We start from the raw sequence: 25,351 nt of genomic DNA, 5'->3' as shown, positions 1-25,351 counted from the left end.
AGGCTCGATCCCCGGTATGGGGTGTGCAGGAGGCAGCCGATCAATGATTCTCTCTCATCATTGATATTTCTATCTCTCTCTCCCTCTCCCTTCCCATCTGAAATCAATAAAAATATATTTTAAAAATATTTATTTCAGAGCTTTTTATTACTTAACTCTTCTTAAATGTACTTCTTATAATTTTTTGAACATGTATCTTTAGATAACTTCAGATTATAGAAACTATAGGTTATATATGTCTTCTTTTTTAGTTATACCTTTTAATTTTATTGCTTTCCAGAAGATGCAAAGAAAAAGCAGAATAATTTCACATTCGTCATTAAGAAAAAAATCATCATCAAGTTGCATATGACATCATGTGCATGTGTCAATGGGAATAATTTCACTGCCTATCGGGGTTGAGGGTCATTCATTGTGATTCTCAAATGATGAGCACTCTTTTCTGGGAGATGGAGCTAAAATGCCTTGACTTATCAAAGTGATGTGACTTCTGGTAGAGGCATGATGCCCTCCTGAAGGCTAATCCAATCTCTGCAGGAAAACAGAACTGTTGGTCTGACTGGAGGGAGAGAGAATTCAGAGTTGAATTATTTGTTTTAAAATTTCAATGATTGGCATAGCTAAACATTATTGGTATGTATCTGTCTGAAATACAAAAATCCAACATTTACTTGAATATATCTCTTTCTAGTCTGAGCATTCACTTTAATGGGTATATCGACAAACATAACTGTATTACATTCAGGAGAAACATAGGATGTAAGAACTTGAATAACCCTGTCATTTCCTTGGAGACATGCAGTTTGAACCTTCATATCCTTATGTGACATGCTGAGCTTGTTCCACTCTGAGTGTGTCTTCCTTCAGTGTCTTTGCTGGGTGGTAGTACAACTCAGGCTCAGGCGTAGATGCTGTTTTAAACTAGAAAAATACTATTTTCATAATCTTTTTTACACAGGCCAGTTCTCTCTCATCTTTTTTTCCCCTTTAGGCTCCTATATTAACTGCCACATTTGGGTCCCTACATGTTCATCTTTTCTCTTTAATTTGGTCCATTTCTGTTCCTCGTCACTCTTTGTTCTGTTTTGCTGTCACAATCTTATAAATACTTTTATGTCTGAAACCATACATGCTAGGATGCCAGTGAAGAAGACAGATACCGCTGTCCTCATGGAGGGTACAGTCTAGCAAGACGCACACATATGAAATGAACAATTGGAAAAAAAAAAACGAAAAAAAAACCATTAGTGTTAAATACCTGAAGGACAAGTAGTTATCGAGTCAGTGATGTCTTTCTAAAGAAAAGACTTTTTCTAACTGGAGAATCAGAATGTTTCTTTCTTTTTCATTTTTTCCTTTTATTTAGTTAATTGGGGTGACACTGGTTGACAAAATTATACAGGTTTCAGGTGCACAATTCTACAACATATCATCTGTACACTGTATTGTGCATTCACCACCCCAAGTCAAGTCTCCATCTGTCACCATTTATCCCCTGTACCCTCCTCCACCTCCTCTTCCCCCAGCAGTCACCACACTGTTCTCCATGTCCATGAAGTGTTTGTTTATTTTTTTTGTTCACTCCCTCCACCTTCCCACCCAGCTTCACCCCGCCCCAACAGCTGTCAGCCTGCTCTCTGTCTCTGAGTCTCTCTGTTTTGCTTGTTAGTTTATTTTGTTCATTAGAGTCCACATGTGAGTGAATACATAAGGTACTTGTCTTTCGACAATCTCATCTGCTCACTGGCTTCTTTCACTTAGCATAATGCTCTCCAGGTTCATCGATGCTGTTGCAAAGGTAAGATTTCCTTCTTTTTTACAGCCAAGTAATATTCCATTGTGTAATGTACCGTAACTTTAAATATAGATAGATAGATAGATAGATAGATAGATAGATAGATAGATAGATAGATAGATAGATAGATTTCAGAGAGGAAGAGAGAAGCAGAGAGATGATGAGAGAGAATCCTTGATCGATTGCCTCCTACCAGGGATTGAGCCCAAACCTGGGTCTCTGGGTCTGTGCCCTGACCAGGAATCAAACTGTGACATCCTGGTTCATAGGTTGATATTCAACCACTGAGCAACTCTGGCTGGGCTGCCACAACTTTTTTATGCACTCATCTACTGATGGACACTTGCATTGCTTCCAAATCTTGGCTGTTGTAAATAACACTGCAATGAACACATGGGTGCATATATTCTTTTGAATTAGTGTTTTGGGTTTCTTCAAGTAAATTCCCAGAGTGGAATGTTGGGTCAAAAGGCAGTTCCAGTGTTAAGTTTTTGAGGTAACTCTAACTCCACACTGCTTTCCACAGTGGCTAACCTAGTCTGCATGCCCACCAGCAGTGCACAAGGGCTCCCTTTTCTCCACGTCCTTGCCTGCACTTGTTTGTTGATTTATTGATGATAACCATTCTGACAGGTGTGAGGTGGTATCTCATTGTGGTGTTAATATGCATTTCTCTGATAATTAGTGACATTGAGCATTTTTTCTTATGTCTATTGGCCATCTCTATGTCCTGTTTAGAGAAGTGTCTATTCAGGTCCCTTGCCCATTTTTTAAATTGGATTGTTTGTATTTTTTGGTGTTGAGTTTTGTAAATTCTTTATAAATTTTGGATATTATCCCCTTATCAGATGTATTGGTGAATACGTTCTCCTATCCAATGGGTTGTTATTTCATTTTATTGATGGCTTTCTTTGCTGTGCAAAAACTTAGTTTAATGTAATCCCAGTTATTTATTTTTTCTTTTGTTTTCCTTGCCCGAGGAGACTGTGTGCACAGTCTTGTTGTAGTTAAGCCTTGATTGCTGTTGGTATCACTGGGAGGAATTGACATCCAGGCCAATTGGCTGTGAGGACCAGTTGTGTCTACAATGGGAGAACTTCTGTGCTTGAGACACCCTTATGGGGTAGGACTTGCTTCAGTGGGGCTTTGGCGCTCACTGAGTCTGCCCTTTGAGTGTTTCTCTTATGGATGTGAAGAGTTGTAATCTGGATGGTCTCACTCTTACCACTGGGTACACTGGCTCTTGGATCTCCAAGGAGGTGCAAAGTCAGCCACTGCCTGAGGCCACCTAGCAGAAGCTACAGAGAGATCTGCAAATTCCTTCTCTTTGTTTGCGGTTTGGAGGTGCCCAGATGAGGACCAGCTGTGAAGCAGTGCAAGCTGCTGTGGAGCCTTGGGCCTTCTTTTGGAGGCTCTGGGGCTCTTTGACCTAGCTGCAGTTTGTTAGGTAATTTTAGATTGCAAAAGGCCAGGCCATTCATATGCAAAAGCCTCTGCACACAGCTTGGGTGGGGTTGTAAATTGGGTGGGGCGTTGTCTCAGGGAATCACCAGGGCAGAGCAAACAGCAATGGCTGACTGTCAGCCCTGCCCAGAAGAGGCCCCCGGGTCTCTGTGTCCCGTGGCACTGTGCAGGAACAATGATCACTGCAAGCACCTCTGAGAGAAAGCCACCCTCGTGTTCCGGACCAATGCCAGACAGTCCAGTTTCTCTTTGTATGAGTCTGGGTCCCCAGAGTCTTGCCTGGAACTGGAGTTCAGAGCTATTGGCAGCTTGTATCTCCCTCCCAATTGAAAAAGACAGGGCCAGCCCCTTTTGCATGCGTCTGTACCTCCACATTTCCACACCTCCGCACCTCCTACCAGACTCAATGCACTTTTCTCTTTCCTTCTAGTTGTAGAATTTCCGCTCAGCCAGCATTCCCGTGGTTCTGGATGATGTTCGTGTTTTCTTTTAGGTGTAGTTTTGATATGGTTGTGCGCGGCAGCAAGTTCAGGTGTTTACCTATGCCGTCATCTTGGTTGTCTTTTTGTATTTCTTCTTGATCTCATTGTTAACCAATTCATTGTTTAGTGAAATGTTATTTAGCCTCCATGTCTTGGTGTGTTATTTTTTTTCTTGTGATTGATTTCTAGTTTCATAGATTGTTTGATCAGAGAAGATTCTTGATATGATTTCAATCTTCTTAAATTTATATAGACTTGTTTTGGGTCCTAACATATGGTCTATCCTAGAAAATGTTCCATGTGCACTTGAAAATAATGTATAATTTGCTGCTTTGGTGTGGAATTCTCTGAAGATATCAATTAAACTCTTCTGAACTAATGTGTCATTTAAGGCCACTATTTCCTTATTGGTTTTCTGTCTGGACAATCTATCCATTGATTTCAAGGGGTGTTAAGATCCCCTACTGTGACTGTATTACTGTCTATCTCTCCCTTTACGTCCATCAAGATTTGCTTTATATATTTAAGTGCTTCTATGTTGCACGCATAAGTGTTTACAAGGGTTATATCCTCTTGTTCAATTATTCCCTTTATCATTATGTTCCCTTTATCAAGTGCCCTTTTTTGTCTCTTAATATAGGTTTGGTTTTAATATCCATTTTGTGAGATATAAGTATTTCTATCCCAGCTTTTGTTTTTCTTTCAATTTGCATGAAATGTCATTTTCCATCCCTTTACTTTTAGTCTGTGTGTATCTTTTGTTCTGAGGTGGGTCTCTTGTAGACAGCATATATGCAGTTCTTGTTTTCTTATTCATTGAGCTATCCTATGTCTTTTAATTGGAGCCTTAAGCAATTTGCATTTAAAGTGATTTGTGATAGGTACATATTTATTGCCACATAATTCTTTAACTATGTTCCTCTTTTTTTTCTCTTCTTATTATTATCATTAAAGCAGGCTTTTAACCCTTTGCACTCGCTTGCTTTTTTCTCGATTCCTTTATTCTAATGCTAACCGTGTCGAGTCACACTCGACATCCGAGTGCAAAAGGTTAAACATTGCTTATAATATTGGTTTGGTGGTAACAAACTCCTTTAGTTTTTTCTTAAGTGGGAAGCTCTTTATCTCTCCTTCAATGTTAAATGATAGCTTTGCTGGGTAAAGTAGTCTTGGTCACAGGCCCTTTCTTTTCATCGCCTTGAATATTTTATACCAATCCCTTCTGGCTTGAAATGTTTCTGATGAGAAATAAGTTGACAGTCTTATGGGAGCTTTCTTGTAGGTAGCTGTCTTTATCTGTGGCTTTTAAGGTTCACTCTTTGCCATTTTAATTATGATGTGTCTAGGTTTGGGCCTCTTTGGGTTCAACTTGCTTGGGACTCTCTGTGCTTCCTGGAGTTGTGTATCATTTTTCTTCACCAGGTTAGAGAAGTTTTTGGTCATTATTTCTTCAAATAGGTTCTCCCTTGATCTCTTGCTCTCTCTCTTCTCTTTCTGGTACCCCTATGATGCAGCTGTTTTTATGCTTCATGTTTTCCCAAAGTTCCCTTAAACTATCTATATATTTTTTAAAATCTTTTTTTCTTTTTGCTGCTCTGAGTGGGTGTTTTTTCTACCTTGTCTCCAAATCACTGATTCAGTCCTCTGCTTTATCCATCTTTCTGTATTCCTTCCAGTGTATTCTTCACTTCAGATATTATATTTTTCACTTCTGTCTGTTCTTTTTTTATAATTTCTACTAGTAGCCAAGTGCATTAAATTCGTGCACAGGGGGGGTCCCTCAGCCCAGCCTGCACCCTCTCCAATTTGGGACATCCATCTCTCAATCCGGGACCGCTGGCTCCTAACCACTCACCTGCCTGCCTGCCTGATCATCCCTAACCACTCTGCCTACTGGCCTTATCACCCCAATTGTCCCCCCTGCTGGTCTCGTTGCCCCCAACTGCCCCCCTGCTGATTGATCACCCCCACCTGACCCCCCCTGCTGGCCTGCTCGACCTGAACTGCCCCCACCCTTTCAGCCTGCTCGCCACCAACTACCTCCCTGCCATCCCAATCGTCCCCACCTGCCCCCCTTGCCGGCCTGATTGTCCCCAACTGCCCACCCCCTGCTGGCCTGATTGTCCCTACCTGCTCCCCCTCCCGGCCTGATCGCCCTGAACTGCCCACCCCCGCCAGCCTGCTCACCCCCAACTACCCCCCTGCCAGCCCGATTGCCCCCACCAGCCTGATTGCTCCCAACTGCCCTCCTGCCAGCCTCCTCACCTCCAACTGCCCTCCCCTGCTGACCTGATCACCCCCAACTGCCCTCCCCTGCTGGCCTGATCATCCCTAACTGCCTCTGCTTCAGCCCTGCCACCATGGCTTTGTCCGGAAGGACGTCTGGTAGGTCTCCCGGTGTAATTAGCATATTACCCTTTTATTAGTATAGATGTCCTTTTTCATGCTGTTGAGCATCCTTATAAGCATTACTTTGAATTCTATATTTGATCAATTGCTTGCCTCCATTTCATTTAGCTCTTTTTCTCCCATCTTCCTTTTGGGGCCTCTTCTTTGTTTCCCCATTTTGGCTGCCTTTTTGTGTTTGTTTCTGTGTATTAGGTAGATCTTCTGAGACTCCCTCTCTTTGTGGGGTGGTCTTATGTTGTAGGTGTCCTATGGGACCCAATGGTTCAGTCTCTTTGGTCACTTGAGCTGGGTGCTCCAGGAATGTTCCTTGTGTGGGTTATGTGGGCACTCCTGTTGTAATTGAGTTTTGATTGCTATTGGCCCATTCATGCGTAGGGTTGACCACCAGGCTGACCGACTGTGAGACTCATCCCACACCAAGTTGAATAAGCTGCTGTACAGATGCTGACCACATGAAGCAGAATTTACCTCAGCAGGGTTTGGTGCCTGCTGAGATTTCCCTTAGAATATGCAATTATGAAGCTTACTAGATCCTGCTCTTTTGTTGTCTGAAGCTTGTCACTGGGTGTGTTGGCTCTGGGCCTCCTGGGATGGACTTTGATATAGGCCAATGTGAGACACTGCCTGTGATTGATGCTCAGCAACCTGTTTCGAGCTACAAGTGATCCACAGTTTGTGGCTACCTCTGCTGGGCCTGGGGGCACTAGAAGGACCAAGATGTACAACCGAGCCTGACTTTATTAGCATCAGGCCCAGGGGCAGGTCAGCAAAAGTCTTACTGTATCCTAAGATCTCTCTCTGCCTGCTGCCTGCCTGTTAGACTCAGTCTCTGAAAGAGCCTCTGGTTACTCCTCAGCAGGGTGTAAGCTCCACAGGGTAGGACAAGAGGCAGTGCAGAGGGTGGGGCTGTTGCCTTCCCCCAGGCTGATGCCTCAGGGAAGGGAATGCTCCACCAAGAAAGATGGCATCTGCAGTATGGGAGAATGACTCAGCACACTGATCCTGGTGGCTTTCCCTTCAGCTCTGTCCCCAGAGTCACAAACGCTAGAGTTGGAGTATCAGAAAGTTTCTTTAAAGAAGTGATGTTTGAGCTGAGCCCTGATGAAGAGTTAAGAGTGGGGAAGGTGGGAAAGGCCATTGCTCAAAGAGCAGTCCAAGCTAAGAGGACTAGTGAGGAAGGCCCTAGCATGACCTAGGCAAGGCAATGAAGGAATGCCCTATTTCTTTTATGTAACTGAGGGAGTTCCCATCTCTGGTGTCCGACAGTATCATGAGTCAATGGGCATCTTTTCCCTAGTAGTGCCACTTTTAATTGCTGCATGTCACATCTGCCTTCTCCAGGCAATCCCCATAAGAATGCCAGTACACATTTAAAATTACCCAGGACTCTTATTTACCCAAAGAAAACTGGTTTGTTCTCTATGGATGTCTTCCCAAGAGAGATACAGTCTCAATTAGGGAAGATGAGATAAACATTCTCTGAAATATGAACTAATTCTAGGTAGTGGTGAATGGTTACATGTTACTGCTAGTGAATAGGGCCTTTATTCCTGGTCCTGTCTCCTTCTTGCTTCCTGCTGGGATGACAAACTGTAAGATGAGTAAGGCTCACTGTCAAAGCTAGAATGGAGTCCAAACAAGAATGGAGTTTTGAGTTTTCAAGTAGACTGTGCAGACCTGAGTCTTGGTAAAAGTACCAGTGGCTGGTAAGAACCTTCTAATGTTCTCTATATAGGAGCCTCCTGAGCCAAGAGAAAATCCACTCAGCATGTACAGAAGGAGCTGGCCCAGCCCATCCCTGGGAGAGCCTGCTGACAGTGGACAGGACTACTATTTGGTCTAAACAGCTCCTTTCCAGGCTGAGGGGAGAGGCTAATCTTTCTCATACGTGGAGAAATGCATGACCAAGGGTGTTCACTCCCTTACCTTTCACCGCCTGCCATGAGCCTGACCTAAAAGAGAACACACCTATTAAAGAGTATATAGCACCCTGGAGGAGGGGGAGCAAGTTCAACTAAGCACCACTTAGTAGGAATTAGGCTCCTACAGAGGCAGATGTAATGGAAGAAACAAGATTAAAATAACATCAATAGGTCTCTTACCATGTATCAGGCACAGGTGTGCCTATTATGAGGAAAGACACCTGTTTTTAGAGAGTTGCAGCTCATCAGAAGATGAGTGTATTAGTTTCCTTGTTGTCTTATAGTTGTGGAGATGAGAAGTCTGACCAATCAAGGTGTGGGCAGGGCTGCATTCCTTTTTAGAGAGTTGAGAGTAGAAGCCATTTACTTGTCTTTTCTGGCTTCTAGAAGCAGCTACTGCCTAGCTTGGCTCCTGGCCCCCCATTTCAGTCTTTAAAGCCAGCAAAGTTGCTTTTATTGACCATTCTTTTGTCTTCACATCTTCCTCTTATTCATTACAGCCAGGAAAGGTTGTATGTGTGTTTTTGTTTTGTTTTTGAGGACTAATGTGATTATATTGGGTCCACCAGATAATTGAGGAAACTCTCCCATTTCAAAGTCCTAACACATCTTCTGTCCCTGCAGGGATGGGGATGTGGGCATGATCAGAGGTCTGGGGTGGGGCAGGGGCTGGCTAGAAGGAGTCAAAGAGGGGAAATGGGGGACAACTGTAATACTGTCAACAAAAATATGTAGACAACAGAATGTACTTTTCTTTCTGTTCATTTAAAGTTCATATAAAGCCCTTTCTAAACACACACACACATAAACACACACATATCTTTTTTTCAGCCATACTTAGGAAAGCAAGAGTGGAACATTTGAGCCTGTTATATGATCATGTGGTTAGAAATGATTGGTTAAAAGCAGTATTTAAATGTTACTTAGCCACATAGAAACTTGAAATGTCTCTTTTTAAGTAGCACAGGACCAAGGAAAACATTTAAAACATAATTTAATAGTGTCCAAAAATAATAACCATAATTCTATAAAAATAGTACTTACAGGAAAGTAATAAATGCTTACTAATAAGAAAAAAATAGAAGCATAATTAATACCTTTTTAACCAAAAGTATAAGGCTATACAAATTATAAAACTGAGAAATAATAAAAAGTAAAATTGATAAACTAAATCTCTATTTTTTGTAAGTGTTAGAACATCTTTATTTTGGCATTAATTAAACCATAGAAAAGTGCTGGTGTCGGTGAAGGTCCCAGGCTTTACAGAGAGTGAGGTAGCAAAGTAAATGCTATCTTTGTCTAAAAGCATTGCCAAGATTGGAAAGAAAATTTTATAGTAAATGGTTAGGTTTACACTAAATTGGAAGACTTTGTCCATGTATTCTCATTTAGTATTTTTTTTCATTGCCAGCATTTTTTTAAATAAATATATTTTTACTAGTGTTCCCGTTGCAGGAGAAATCCTGCAATAGGGTTTCCTGCTGCACTCTACCCCGCCCTGCCTGCTCTCCTCCCTTGTCCCCCGGCCCGCCTTCTCCATCAGCCCGCCTGCTTTTCCCTTCTCCCCTGGCCCCGCCTCTGCTCCTCCCTTGTCCCCCGGCCCGCCTTCTCCGCCAGCCCGCCTGCTTTTCCCTTCTCCCCTGGCCCCGCCTCCGCTCCTCCCTTGTCCCCCGGCCCGCCTTCTCCACCAGCCCGCCTGCTTTTCTCCCTTCTCCCCTGGCCCCGCCTCCGCTCCTCCCTTCTCCTCCCCCCGGCTTGCTTGCTTCTCCGCAGCTTTGCTCCCTTCTGCAGCTCTTGGCTTCTTTCTACGCTGTCTTGATATGCAAATTAGCCGCCATCTTTGTTGGGGTAATTTGCATATTCATCCTGATTGGCTGGTGGGCGTGGCTTGGCTGGTGGGCGTGGCTTGGGCGTAGCAAAGGTGCAGTCAATTTGCATATTTGTCTATTATTAGGTAGGATTGTTGACAGCATTACGGATATCTCCCACTTTCCCCCCCTCTGCCCAGCCCGTACCTACTGCCACACCCCAGGTCTTCACCACCCTATAGCCCGTGTCCATGGGCTATGCCTATAAATATAGAAGTTCTATGGTTTATCTCTCCTTGCCCCTCTACTCCCATATCGAGGTATGTCAGTCTGTTCCATGCCTCCATGCTTCAGGTCTTATTTTCTTGGTCAATTCATTTTATTCATTAGGTTTCACAAATAAGAGAGATCATGTGATATTTGTCCTTCTCAGTTTGGCTTATTTCATTTAGCATAATATATTTTCAGGTCCATGCTGTTCCAAAGGCTAAGAGATCCCTCTTTTTAATAGCTGCATAGTATTCCATTGGAAAACTGTAGTTTGAGGGGGAAAGGTGTTAAGTTCTTTGAATGTTTAGTATAATTCACCTATAAATTCTTCTGGTCTAGGACTTTTGTTTGCCTGGAATTTTTAAATTACTGTTTCAATTTCATAAGTTGTTATAGGCCTATTCAGCTTTTCTGATTCTTCCTGATTGAGTTTTGGGAGTTTGTATGTTTCTAGGAATTTGTCCATTTCACCCAGGTTGTGCAGTTTGTTGGCATATAGTTGTTCATTGTATTTGCTTACAATCCTTTGTATTTCTGTGGTGTCAGTGGTTACTAGTATATCACCTCTTTCATTTCTGCTTTTATTTATTTGGGTCCTCTCTCTTGTTTATTGATGAGTCTGGCTAGGGGTTCATCAATCTTGTTTATCTTTTCAAAGAACCAGCTCTTGGATTCATTGATCTTTTGTACTTTTTTTTTTTTCTTTTTTAGCATCTATGTCGTTTATTTCCACTCTACTCTTTATTATTTTCTTCTTCTACTTCCTCTGGGCTTTTCTTGCTGTTCTCTTTCCAATTCGTTTAGTTGTAGGGTTAGATAGTTTATTAGTGCTTTTTCTTGATTCTTGAGGTAAGCCAGTAATGCTATGACCTTCCATCTCAGGACTGCTTTTGCTGTGTCCCATAGGTTTTGGGTGGTTGTGTATTCATTTTCATTTGTTTCAAGGAAGGTTTTAATGTCTTGCTTGATCTCATTGGTAACCCATTCATTGTTTACTAACATGCTATTTAGCCTCCATGTATTTGAGTGTTTTTGAATTATTTTATTATAGTTGATTTCTAACTTCATGCCATTGTGATCTGAGAAGATGCTTGGTATGATATCTGTCTTCTTGAATTTGTATAGACTTGTTTCATGTCCTAGTCTATCTTTGGAATGTTTCATGTGCACTTGAGAAGAATGTATATTTTCTTGCTTTGGGGTGAAATGTTCTATAAATATGTTAGGTCCATCTGATCTAGTGTGTCATATAAGGCCTCTGTTTCCTTGTTGATTTTTTTTCCTTTGGTCTGTAAGATCTATCTAGTAATGCCAATGGGGTATTAAAATTACCTACTATGACTGTATTGCTGTCAACCTCTCCCTAAAAGTCCATCAAGAGTGTGTGTGTGTGTGTGTGTGTGTGTGTGTGTGTGTGTGTGTGTGTATATATATATATATATATATGTATATATATTGTTTTGGGTGTGTATATGTTTACAGGAGTTATATTTTCTTGTTGAATCATTCCCTTTAGTATGTAGTGACCTTTTTTGTCTTTGGTTATAGCTTTTGTTTTGAAGTCTATTTTGTCAGATATGAGTATAGCTACCCCAGCTTTTGTTTCCTTTCCATTTGCATGAAATTTTTTTTCACCCCTTCACTTTCATTTTGTGTGAATCTTTTGTTCTGAAGTGGGTCTCTTATAGACAGCTTATGTATGGCCATGTTTTCTTATCCATTCAGGCACCCTATGTCTTTTGACTGAAGCATTTAATCCATTTATACTTAAGGTTATTATTGATAGTTATTTATTTATTTCCATTTTAATTTTTCTTATGCTATGATCCTTTCTCTCTCTTCTTTTCTTCTTCTTAAAGCAGTTCCTTTAGCATTTTTTATATTGCTGGTTTGGTGGTAATATACTCCTTTAACCTTTTTTGTCTGGAAAGCTTTTTATTTCATCTTCAATTTTAAATGATAGCCTTGTTGGATACAGTAATCTTGGATTTAGGCCCTTGCTAACATTTCTTGCCTGATGTGTTTCCATTGAGAACTCTGCTGACATTCTAATGGGAACTCCCTTGTAGGTAAGTTTCTGTCTACTCTCTTGCTGCCTTTAAGATTCTTCCTTTGTGAGACAGCATGGAAGGACCTAGAGGTTATTATGTGGAATCTAATAAACAAAATAAACTGACGAGCAAAAAAAAGAAAAAGAAAAAAATCTATGACTAAGAAAAACTAATGTGATATGTCTTATGTGAAGATCACTAGAATACACTACATGAAACTTAAGTGAGTTGATCACTCTAAGCCTATTTCCTCATCAGGAAAATGATGAATGTGTTTCATAAAGATGGTAGGCTTAAATGAAATAGTGCATGTGAAGAGCACAATATCTGTAGTAACTATGTATCATACCAGGCAGGGACTAGAATTATCAGGGGGATCACTATGTAAATTATATATTTGTCTAACCACTATGCTAAACACCCAAAACTAATATAAAATAACTAGAGGCCCGGTGCACAGAATTCATGCATGGGATAGAATCCCTAGGCCTGGCCAGCGATCAAGACCGATCGGGGCCTTTCTTTTGCTGGCTGCCGACCAAGGCCTTCCTTCCCCTGGCTGCCGGATGCCGGCCTGGGCCTTCCTTCATTCTGTGCCACCCCCTGGTGGTCAGCAAATGTCATAGTGAGTTGTCAAACTCCCAGTGGGTCGAACTCACAAGGGAACAATTTGCATATTAGCCTTTTATTATATAGGACTAGAGGCCTGCTGCATGAAATTTGTGCACAGGAGGGAGGTCCCCTCAGCCCAGCCTGTACCCTCTCCAATCCGGGACTACTCGGGGGATGTCTGACTGCCGGTTTAGGCCCGATCCTGAGGATCAGGCCTAAACCAGCAGTCGGACATCCCTCTCACAATCTGGGAACACTGGCTCCTAACTGCTCACCCTGCCTGCCTGCCTGATCACCCCTAAGTGACCCCCTGCCAGCCTGATCACCCCTAACCACCTCTGCCTGCCAGCCTGATTGCCCCTAACTGCCCCCCTCTCTGGCCTGATCACCCCCAACTACCTCCCACTGCTGGCTTGGTCGCCCCTAACTGCCCCTCCGCCAGCCTAGTTGCCCCTTACAGCCCCACCTACCATCCTGGTTGCCCCTAACTGCCCCCCTCTGCTGGCCTGGTCGCCCCTTACTGCCCCCCCCATCGGCCTAGTCATCCCTAACTGCCCCCCTGCTGGTCTGGTTGCCCCCAACTGCCCCCCACCCTGCCAGCCTGGTCGCCCCACACAGCCTGCTGTTCGGTCGTTACTGTGATGGCGCCCTGGACAATTTGCATATTCCTCTATTATTAGTATAGATGTTGTATTTCAACTGTGATTGAAAAATAAAAAGAGCACAATACTTATTATACATTAAATAAACACTAGCTTTAAAAAAAGATTCTCTTTGTCTTTATATTTGCCATTTTAATTATGATGTGTCTAGATGTGGATGTCTTTGGGTTCATCTTGGCTGGGACTCTGTACCACCTGAACTTGTGTTACATTTTCCTTCACCAGGTCAGGGAAGTTTTCTGTCGTTATTTCTTGAAACAGGTTCTCTGTTTCTTATTCACATTCTCCCCTTTCTGGTATTCCTGTGATGCAGATGTTGTTACATTTCACATTGTCCCAGATCACCCTTAAGCTAGCTTCCTGCATTTTAATTCTTTTTTCTATTTGCTGCTCTAATTGGATATTTATTTCTACCTTGTCTTCCAAATCGCTGATTCCATCCTCTGCTTTATCCAATCTACTTTTAACTCCTTCCAGTGTGTTCTTGACATCAGATATGTTCTTCTTTTATGTCTAGTTCTGGTTATTGTTTCTATTTCCTTTTTCATGGTTTTGTAGTTCCCACTGAGTTCCTTGTAATTTTTACTAAGCTCCTTAAGCATCTTTATAATTATTACTTTGAACTGCACGTCTGTTAGGTTGCTTTCCTACATTTCATTAAGTTCTTTTTCTGGAGATTCCTCTTTTTCTTTGATTAGAGGGATGTTTCTTTGTCTCCCCATTTTAGCTTTCTCTTTGTATTTCTTTCCACTTATTAGATAGAACTTGATGCCTAAAGTCTCCGTGGGATGGCCTTATATAGAAAGGGTCTTTAGGGGCCCAGTGGTGCAGTCTATTTGATCTCCTGAGCTGGATGCTCTGTGAATTCCCTGGTGTGCATTATTTGAGCTCTCTGTTTTAATTGGGACTTGATTGTTTCTATCCTGTCCATGGGAGGGATCTCCCCTCCAACTTGCTGATGATGAGGCTCAACCCCAACATCACCATTCCAGCTGTTATTCAGGTGCTGACAGAACAAAACAACATACAACAGAACCCAGCCTAAAGCACCATGAAAATCAAGCTACACAAAGCAACAATAGGAAAAAATTAAGAATGAAAAACAAGAGAAACAAAGAAAAAATAAAAGGAATACTAACGGGGACACAGCCAAAGAGTTACAGGAGATATAAAGAAAAAGGGAGAAAGAAGAAGGAGAAAATGGCATTATGGAAGCATGGAGGAAGCTAAAAGAACTAGTATATGATGAAAAAAGAAACAGAAATAGAAAATAAATGTAGTAATAATAATGAATTTAAAAACATAGTAATAATGGATATATTAAGATATAGGTAGGATAAGTAACATGGAAAGAAGAGAAAAATAAAATAAAAATTAATAACAATAAAAAGAGAAAAATATAGAATAGAATCAAAGGAGAAAAATTATTGGTATGCAAGAAAAAAGAGAAGAAAAAAGGTGAAAAAAAAAACCAAAAAACAAAAAAGGAGACACAAACACACAAAAGCACACACACTCAAAAACCTTCGGGTCGCTGTTTGTGGGGCTCACTGGACTTTACACTGATGTTGTTGAAGGTGGTCCCTTGGTGGATCTCTTCTGGAGGCCAGTGTGAGTCACTGCCCCTTCTGCCCCTGAGCAGCATGATTGAGGTCTGATAGGTTGAAGCCCCCGGGAGTCCAGCAGGTGGGGCCTCCTTGGCCTAGGGGCTGGGTCTGCCTTGAGCATCACACCTTGATTGTCCCTGTTTTGAGCTGTTCTCCATTCCCCCATGGAGCTGGGCTCTGTAGGGGTATCCTGGCCTTGGCCAGGAAGATTTGATCAGACTCATGTTGGAGGTGGTGCTAGTAGTTTGTTGGGGGTTGGTTGGGCCTTTCCTCTCCTTCTAATGTCTCAGCTCTGCCTGGTTTGCTGGCACCTCCTCGCTTGTTACATTTCACATTGTAACCGATTTCCTGCCCCGAGGTGTCCCCCGTGCCTCAGGCCACTGCAGGTCCCGTCAGAAGCAGCTATTTTTCCGGGAAAGAGGGCATCTCCCCGGTGTTCCAGGTGGCTAGGCTGATCTCCTTCCTAGTCCTACTGCCAAGCCCCCTTTCTGCTTATCAGCACAAGTTCCTCCAAGAAATAGAGGGTCCTCCAGATTCAGTCCTCCAGTGTAGGCTGGCCCTGAGCTCCACTGCATGGTCCTTCCCACTTGTCAGAAGAGCATCCCAGGATGCACTGTCGTGGGATACTGATGCTGCTCTCTCCAGGGACTTCAGCCCCAGGCTTCCACTGCTGCACCCATTCTGCAGTCTCCACAGCCAGTGCCCTCAGAGCCTCCTCTCTCAGTCCCAGCCATCCTGTCTCACCTACAGATCTGCAGCCTCTTCAGTCTCCTCAGGTCTTCAGTTCTAATAGGTTCAGGTCAGGGAAGGCTACATCGATCTAGCACAGCTCCTCTCACCAGCCTTGGTGGTGGAGCCAAGCATCTGGGCTCTAGGGCAGCAGTGGCAGTGCAGTGGTGATGGCAGCACAGTAGCAGTGGCAGTGGGTGAGTACACAGCAGTCGCCCAGGTCCAGGCTGGTAACCCGTCGGGCATGTAAAGTCAGGCTGGATGCAGGCCAGGTGGCAGAGGTCCCGCCAGTGTCTGCTGCAGGTGCGTGGTGTCCCGTCTGTGTCTGCTGAAGGCTCACAGGATCGCTCAGGTATTCACTTAGGCATGCGGTGTCTGGTTGTGTTCTCTGCTGGCATGCAGGGTCTGGGGCGGGGTGCATGTGGGCTCAGGCTTGGGGTGCGGCAAGGCTGGGTGGTAGCAAGGTTGGGCACCTAGCTGCTGCTGCTCCCTGCAGTTTCCTGAGAGGCTGTTTTAGCTTTTTATTTTGAAATAATTTCAAACTTAAATTTGTAAGAATAGTACAAAACTCTTGTATATCCTTTGCTCAGATTTGTTGTGATTGCTTTATCTATTTACTTACCTATCATGCATCCATATATCCATCCATCATATGTGCTATAGGATAGATAAATACTTCTATAATTTTCTGAGCTCTTTGAGAAAAGGTTGCATACTTCATGTTCCTTTTCCTCTCTCTATTTCCTAAGAATAAGAATATTGCCTTACATACCTAAAATATAGTTATTGACTTCAAAAATATAACATCTATATATATAAAAGGCTAATATGCAAAGTGTCACCTAGGGAGTTCGACCAGGAGTTCAATTGCTCACTATGACATGTGCTAACCACCAGGAGGCAGTGCAGAACGAAGGAAGGCCCCAGCCGGTGGCCGGCAGCCAGCAGCGGGGGAAGGAAGGCCCTGGCTGGCAGCTGGGGAAGGAAGGCCCTGCCCAGCAGCCAGAAGGCCCCGATTGGCCCTTTTCACCGGCCAGGCCTAGTGACCCTACCCATGCACAAATTTTATGCACCGGGCCTCTAGTTGAATATAATACTTTCATCAAATTTATAGTTCATATACCAATTTTGTCAGGTGCCCCAATAATGTCCTTTGTGGTAATTTTTTTAAATACAAGATCCAGCCTAGAGTTGCTTATTGTATAATTTCCTTTAACAGGAACATTTTCCTCAAAATTTTTTAATGCCATTGACATATTTTTTTTAATATAGACCAGTTATTTTTTTAAATGTCTTTCAATTTGATTTCTCATTACTAGATCCAGGTTATGTAGTTTTGGCTAAAATCCTACGTTAGTGATAGATACTGTGTCCTTCTCAGAATATATACATGGCGATGCAAAGTATCCATTAGTCTTACTTTGGTTCTGTTTAAGTCCATAAGCCCACTGTGTAGTTACTGTTTTTCCTTTTGTAATAAATAATGTAGGGAAATACTTTCATACTTAAATCCAAAAAATTTAGCAGTCATTGATGATTCTTGCCTAGCCTGCATCCTTCTTCACACTGATGGTTGCAAATTGTGTTTTCTAACTTCCTTATTGCCTCTGTGTTTATCAGGGAGCATTCTAGTGTAGAAGGAAGAACTTTCCCTTCTCCCCTCTTTATTTATTATTGGTATAAACTCATGGTTTATTTCCTTGAACAGGTTATAATTTTTATAGTTTTTATTTAATTTCATGCTCAAATTCTTGCAAATTTGGCCAGTGAGAATCCCCTCATACTGGCTTCTGCCTTTTAAATGTATCTATTATTTTCTGAGCATGTTCTTAGTTAATGGCACTGAGCTCCTCTTGTGTTTTTCTTACACCTGCCCTGAAATTAGCCACCTTTCCAATGAGTACTTACTCGTTTTAGTGGAAAATGGTATTTGAACACAATGAGTGAAGTGTCATTGCTTCTAGGCCCTTACAGCAGAACTAGAAGTGTGTGTGTGTGTGTGTGTGTGTGTGTGTGTGTGTGTGAGAGAGAGAGAGAGAGAGAGAGAGAGAGAGAGAGAGAATGGGGGGGGGAGAGGAGCAGATACGCAAGCAATCATGTGTGAAAATCTTTGAGTTTATATTGTACCTCCAATTCAAGTCTAGCCCCTAAGGATTCTTGCTTTTCTTTCCCTTTTCTATATTTTTGTCTCCCTTTTTCTACATTGAGGACCTTGGCTCCCAACAACATCAATATTATATACTCACCTGCTAAATCTCGAAATATACACAAAAAGTTTCAGAATTACTCGACCCATACCAGTAAAACATGCTGAATTTGTTCACGATGATGTTCAGGGATTTTCCTTTATATCAAGGATATATGGTCAAAGCACACTCTTCAACAGTTACTTAGATTAGTTCTTTTTCTTCTCCCTTCAGTGATTTTATTAATTTGAAATAGGATTGGGTTCATTTGTTTCTATTATCATTCAGTCTTCATTTTTAAACCTCTCTACATCCTTTATATCTATGTCTATATGCTATTTCTATCCTATATAATAAAACTGTAATATGCAAATCGACTGAACAGAACAACTGGTCGCTATGACGTGCACTGACCACCAGGGGGTGGACACTCAATGCAGGAGCTGCCCCCGGTGGTCAATGTGCTCCCACGGGGGGAAGTGCAGCAGTGTTGGCAGGAACCTTTCCTGCCTCAGAGGCAGCGCTAAGGAGCAGCGAGCAGGTGGGCAGTAAGGAGGCTCCTGGACTGTAAGAGGGCACAGGTGGGCTGAAGGACCTCCTCCCCTCCCCCCAGTGCACAAATTTTTGTGCACTGGGCCTCTAGTCCTACCTAATAAAATAGTAATATGAAAATTGACCGCACCTTCGCTATGCCCAAACCACACCCACCAGCCAAAGCCACACCCACCGGCCAATCAGGGTGAGTATGCAAATTACCCAACTAAGATGGCGGCTAATTTGCATATGCTGAGGGAGGGAGGAGTGAAGACTGAAGACAACTTAGAAGGAAGAGGGAGGAAAAGCAGAAAGCAAGGTGGCTGCCAGAGGGAAAGCCCGGGCAAGGCGGGGCGGGGCGGAGTGGGGCGGGACAGAGCGGGGCAGGGCGGAGCGGGGCGGGGGCGGCAACGGCTCGCAGGTGCAGGCGCTGCGGCTGCAATGGCGGCGGCAGTGGCAGTGCACGCGGCCGCAGCGGCCACTTGTAGGATTCTTCCTGCAAATGGGCTACTAGTATGTTTATAAGTGCTTGTGTTTGTTTTTTTGGTGTATAGTTCTACTGGTTTTAAGATCTACATAGAATGAATAACCGTGCAGTCAGGATTGTGACTGTTGTGCTGAACACTTTCATCAACCCCAAATTACCATGTGTCACTCCTTTGTAGTTAATTCCTGTCCCACTCTAATCTCAGGAAGCAACTAATCTTTCCTCCATCCCTATACTTTTACCTCTTCCATAGTCTCATATACAGTAACTGGACTCACAGAGTAGAGTCAGCCAAGACTGTTTCTTTTTCTCAGTGTAATGCCTTTGAGATTCATCCCTGTTTTGTTCATTTTATTGGTCTGTGGGAAGCTTACAGACATTTTTTTCTTCAAATAGTCATTCTGAGGTGCATTCTTTGTCTTCTGGAATTTAAATGACAGCAATGTTATACATTTTCTCACTGTCCTACAGATCCCTTAGGCTCTCTTCTTATTCCCTCTCTCTCTCACACTGTCTCTATCTTCCTCCTCTCTTGTTCAGGTAGAACGAAAAACACACACACACATAAAGAAGGGCAATTTCCCTACCCTCTGTTTTTTAAAGGCCCCCTTACTCCTGCTCTTCAGACCAGAAAGAGGGGGCTTATTTAGAAGCTCTTCGTATTTGCACCCAATGCAGCAATATTTATTATGACTGATTTCTGAGCTTTTTCATCAGATCTGTGTTGTCCCACATGCTCATTCAGATATCACTTCACAAACAAGGATATGCAAATGATGAATGAAAAGGATTGAAGCCTCATTAGTAAACAGAGAAATACAAAATCTAACCATCATGCAATACCACCAAACTGGCTAAAATGAAAAATACAGACATTATCAATTATTGGCATGAATATGGGGTAACTGGAACTCCCATACAGGAGTCTTAAATTGGTAGAACCACTTTGGAAAATTGTTTAGCAGTATCTGTTAAAGGTAGTCCTAAATGTGAAGATCCTAGGACTAGCAATTTCATCCCTTGGTGTATAGCAAACAGTGTATATATATGTTCACCAAAAAGAAGGTCTATGAGTTCAAAGTGGCCTGTTTATATTAGCCTAAAACTGTAAACTGCCCATATGTTTATTAGCTGTAGCTAGTCTAATCATTTGCGTATGGTCACACAATGGAATACCTTACAGTGTGAGAATGAATGAAGCACAACTGCTTGTAACAAAATGACTGAATCTCACAAGCATGATGTTGAACAAAGAAATTTGTATCTTGATCTGGGTGTTGGTGAGCACATTATATTCACACTGTGCAAGTTCATCCAACTATACACTTAGGCCTTGTGCATTTTTCTGTATATATAATATATAGTAAAAAGCATATTAAATGAATTAGATCTTGATTTTTTTGGTCTGGTTGTTTTTTAAAGGTTAACTTTTGATATATTTAATTATTACTGCCCCTCATCGAACCCATAAGATCCATAGTTTTTCAGTTGATTCTCTTGGTTATTATCTATATACTAGAGGCATGGTGCATGAGAATTCATGCACTGGAGGGGGGATCCCTCAGCCTAGCCTACCCACTCTCACAGTCCGCGAGCCCTCAGGGGCGGGAGGCGACCCAGCAATCAGGGGAAGTGATGCCCCATCACACCTCTGCTGCTGCCACTGCCAGCAGCGCAAGCCTCCGCCAGCCCTGGTTACCTGAGCCTCAGGCGGCCCTTGGTGGCTGGGCAGCCACCATCCGAGGCTTGCCTGCACCTCAGGCCAGCCCTGGGTAGCTGGGCAGCCGCCATCCAAGGCTTGCCTGTGCCTCGGGCCGGCCCTGAGCAGCTGGGGGGCTGAGGGGACTGGGGGACTCCGGAGGCAGGTGCGCAGGGCGTCTGGGCCTGCCTAGGGGCAGGCCCAGCCTTGCTGTGCACCTGCCGCCCCGGTGGGCCTGAGGGGACTGGGTGCCGCCATCTTTGAGGGTGTGGAAGTCAATTAGCATATTCCCTCCATATTAGCTGTGGGTGCCACCATCTTTGAGGGCAGGGCAGTCAATTAGCATATTCCTTCCTTATTGGCTGTGAGCACTGCCATCTTTGCGACAGTGTGAGGGTCAATTAGCATACTCCCTCTTTATTAGATAGGATATAAAAGCCTAAGTGACTGAACGACCGGTCAACCAGTCGCTATGATGTGCACTGACCACCAGGGGGCAGATGTTCAATGCAGGAGCTACCCCCTGGTGGTCAGTGCACTCCCACAGCGGGAGCGCCGCTCTGCCAGAAGCCGGGCTCACTGCGTAGCTGCAGCAGCACGAGCCTCTCCCACCTCTGTGGCAATACTACCAAGCAGCGGCAATGGCAGGCGCAGCGGGGCCGGGATGAGCAGGAGCGGCGCCTGGCTCTGGCTCCTCCTCGGCCTCCTGCTGCTTCCTGCACTGCTACATCCCCCAAGGGGTCCCGGATTGTGAGAGGTTGCAGGCCAGGCTGAGGGACCCCACTGGTGCATGATTCCATGCACCGGGCCTCTAGTCTTTAATAACCAAGAGAGATCTTTTCATCAAAAAACTGGAATGGGTGTAATCTTCAGAAGAATACACTTCTAATGCCAAAAACACACCTAAAATTTATTTATTTTTAAACAGCCTAAATATCTTTAAAGGAAAAGTAAGGCCTGCTGCATGCTGAGCTAAGAGGGCCTCTGGTTCCCTTGCCCTTCTATGGGCTCCCAAATCCAGGCAAGTAAAGGAACCCAAATAGATTGGCTTTTTTGTTGACCCTTTGAAGTGAGTAATCTTTCATATTAAATTCATAATAAATGTGGACACAGGTAAATATTGGTCATATAACATAATTCTTTGTTCCTCCCCAACCCCTTCATTTTGTTTCAGACATTTTTGTTGTTGTTTGTTTGTTTTTATGTTTGCAGATCTTTTCACAGATGCTTCTGAGACTGAAAAAATGGCCAAAAGTTTGGAAGATTCTGAAGGGGTTTATTTTGTTCCGTGTTTTAGTGGTTTGCAGGTATGTAAGAAATAGTTAAGGACAATTAAACATTTCTCTCCCCATGCCCACCCCTAAAATTATGTATTTGCCATGCCCTTACCTGAAAATTTGGGTACTTAATAGACTAAGCTAAAAGGTACATTCTAGGGCTGATAAGTTATGGTTTGACATAGTATGAATTCCACAAGAGAGCACAGCTAATTCAGCTGGCTTCTGCTTAGAGCCCCACCCCTGTGGAAACAAAACGTCGGCAGGTTTATCATAGAACTTTTACATAAGACCCAGAATTATTTTATTATGACCAAAAGAGTCATTTCCCAGTGAAGGGAATCTATCAGTAGTTAAAGGAAGTATATCATTGAGAATTAGAAAAATAATGTACAGGCACACACACACGCCCTCCCCCCACATCTATATGTGTATGTTTTACAGTTCTTTATAAGTTATATTAAAACTTCAAAAATAAAATCAAAATTTCTTATCCAGCTGGTGTGGCTTAGTAGTTGAGCATCAACCCATGAACCAGGAGGTTACACTTGGATTCCCAGTTAGGGCACATGCCCAGATTGTGGGCTCAATCTCTAGTAGGGGGCATGCAGGAGGCAGCTAATCAATTATTCTCTCTCATCATTGATGTTTCTATCTCTCCCTCTAAGAGCCTCTCCCTTACTCTCTGAAATCAATTGAAAAAAACATATTTTAAAAAATCAAAAATTTTTATTGTGATTTATTGGTTACTGCCTAATCAAAAAGTGAATCCAGTGAAAGATTTGATTTTATAATATTTAACTTTGTTTTTGAATTGAAAGATCTGTGATCATACTTTTAATATGCTTATTGTTATAAAGACTTTCTAAAACACTCAGATATATTATTATGAACAAGTTCCCCCCCCCCTTTTTTTTAGAAAGTTTATACCAGTCCTTTTAATCCCCATCTAAATATTTTTTTCCTTTCAAAAACTAAAAATTTCTTTTCCTTCTAGACCATCCCTTGTTCTGGCAATAAGTTACAAAAAAAGTCCCAAATTCAAAAGTTTAGATCATAGAATTTAGACGCTGGTGAAAAAAAAATTAGATCAGAATGGCTTAAGACTCTAAAAGTACCATATTTCCAAACTAGATTTTTTAAATGAGCATTATTTTAATATCTGTCCTACTTTCTGTGTACTATACCCTGAGGTTCAGAAACTACCTCTGTTGCATCTTCTGCAGGATGAGGGGAGGCAGCTAAAATACCATCCACCACATCAGAAGGAGTGAATAATTCTGATTGAACTTTAAGGAGGAAGGTGACATGAATATGATCAGCATAGGTGGGATTTAATTAGGTTACTGTGGATCCTCCCATTTTAAAAAATGTGCTGATGGACTTCATAGTGACTGTATCTTGTCAACTCCGTGTTTCCCTCCTCTATCAAGTCATATACCTGTAAAAAATAATATGTACCGTACTTTCCAGCTATAAGATGACTGAGCGTATAAGATTTTTCTGGTTTAAAAGTCGTTTTATATGCCGGAAATTGGACTATATTGATGGGATTAGATATAATGGATTAGATATATTGGACTACCGTATTTTCCAGCATATAAGACGACTTTTTAACCCAGGAAAATCATATACACCCAGTCGTCTTATACGCTGGAAAATACGGTAATAAAATCCTATTTAATAAAAGAGGAATATGCAAATTGACCGTCACTCCAACACACAAGATGGCCGCCTCCATGTGGACACTAGATGGCCACCACAAGATGGCCGGCAAGGGAGGACAGTTGGGAGGGACCAGGCCTGCAAAGGAGGGCAGTTGTGGGCAATCAGGCCAGCAGGGGAGGGCAGTTAGGGGTGACCGGACCAGCAGGGGAGGGCAGTTGGGGGGAGCAGGCTTACAGGGGAGGGCAGTTGGGAGGGACTAGGCCTGCAGGGGAGGGCAGTTGGGAGGGACTAGGCCTGCAGGGGAGGGCAATTAGGGGGAACCAGGCCTGCAATGGGGGGCAGTGGGGGGAGACCAGGCCTGCAGGGGAGGGCAGTGGGGGTGACCAGGCCAGCAGGGGAGGGCAGTTAGGGGCAACCTGGCTGGCAAGGGAGGGCAGTTAGGGGTGACCGGGCCAGGAAGGGGGGCAGTTATTGGGGGGAGCAGGCCTACGGAGGAGGGCAGTTGGGGGTCACAAGGCCTGCAGGGGAGGGCAGTTAGGGGGAACCAGGCCTGCAGGGGAGGGCAGTGGGGGCAACCAGGCCTGCAGGGGAGGGCAGTTAGGGGAAACCTGGCTGGCAAGGGAGGACAGTTAAGGGGTGACTGGGCCAGCAGTGGAGGGCAGTTTGGGGGGAGACCAGGTCTGAAGGGGAGGGCAGTTCGGAGGGACCAGGCTGGAAAGGGAGGGCAGTTTGGGTGACCAGGCCGGCTGGGGAGGGCAGTTAGGGGCAATCAGGCCAGCAGGTGAGCAGTTAGGCGTTGATCAGGCTGACAGGGGAGTGGTTAGGGGATGATCAGGCTGGCAGGCAGAAGCTGTTAGGGGCAATCTGACAGGCAGGCAGGCGAACAGTTGGAAGCCAGCAGTCCTGGATTGTGAGAGGGATGTCCGATTGGCTATTTAGGCCCCATCCCCTGCCATGAGGGATGGTGCCTAAACGGGCAGTCAGACATTCCTCAAGGGGTCCCAGATTGGAGAGGGTGAAGCTGGGCTGAGGGAACTGCCCTCCCCACCCCGCACGAATTTCATGCACCGGGCCTCTAGTATGTAATTTTAAAAAAAGATAGAGAAAACTATTGCAGATATGGTATTAAATTTCATGTTGATCACAAAATGCCCCTGTCCTACCATGACTGCAACCTAGCCATACTTTGGGGTCAGGAGGGGTGAGGAAGCCTGCAAAGCCAAATATTTCCCAATGTAAAATGAAAGTATTAACTGGAGTCCTAAAATTAACAATAGTGTGTTGATGGTAAGCTGCTTAGAAAATAGGAGAGAGATTGCCTATAAGCTGTGTATATCAATAAATAGAGAAAATGAAGATTATGGGAATGGAAGGAAGGAAGGAACAAGTATAAGTGGTACTGCCTTTAATTTTAGAATATTTTCACAGCTATAGGTAATGGACGGCAGGATGGTAAAGGTTTCTAATAGCCTCAATTTCTCAAGGGAGTCTGCTAACAAAGGGTTGCTGGAGAAGAGTTAAGGAGAGTGAGGGTGCCGGGGCCAGCCAGTTCGGGAAATGGCAGAGGGGTTGGGGCAGGGCTGTGTTCTGGGGGAGGGGGTGCTGATGTAGAGTTCACAGCAGGTGTCAGAGGCGAGAGTCAGTGGTTCTACTTGGCATGAAAGTCCCTGTGATGGTGGCAGCAGGAGA

At 43.5% G+C, this 25,351-nt stretch overlaps 1 protein-coding gene across 3 annotated transcripts in view; it reads left to right on the top strand.

Moving 5' to 3' along the window:
- The window catches only part of GK5 (glycerol kinase 5), a 164,455-nt gene that overhangs the window by 118,505 nt on the left and 20,599 nt on the right, over nucleotides 1-25,351 (top strand). For all 3 annotated transcript variants that reach the window (XM_054721620.1, XM_054721622.1, XM_054721621.1), the window contains one exon: nucleotides 21,930-22,024. In XM_054721620.1, coding sequence (XP_054577595.1) covers nucleotides 21,930-22,024 — 95 coding nt within the window. The remainder of the gene's footprint in view (nucleotides 1-21,929; nucleotides 22,025-25,351) is intronic.

This window comes from Eptesicus fuscus, chromosome 9 (assembly GCF_027574615.1).
Source record: "Eptesicus fuscus isolate TK198812 chromosome 9, DD_ASM_mEF_20220401, whole genome shotgun sequence".
NCBI classification, from domain to species: domain Eukaryota; kingdom Metazoa; phylum Chordata; class Mammalia; order Chiroptera; family Vespertilionidae; genus Eptesicus; species Eptesicus fuscus.
The sequence above is the reverse complement of the archived record's forward strand: the minus strand, read 5'-3'. Positions and strand labels throughout refer to the sequence as shown.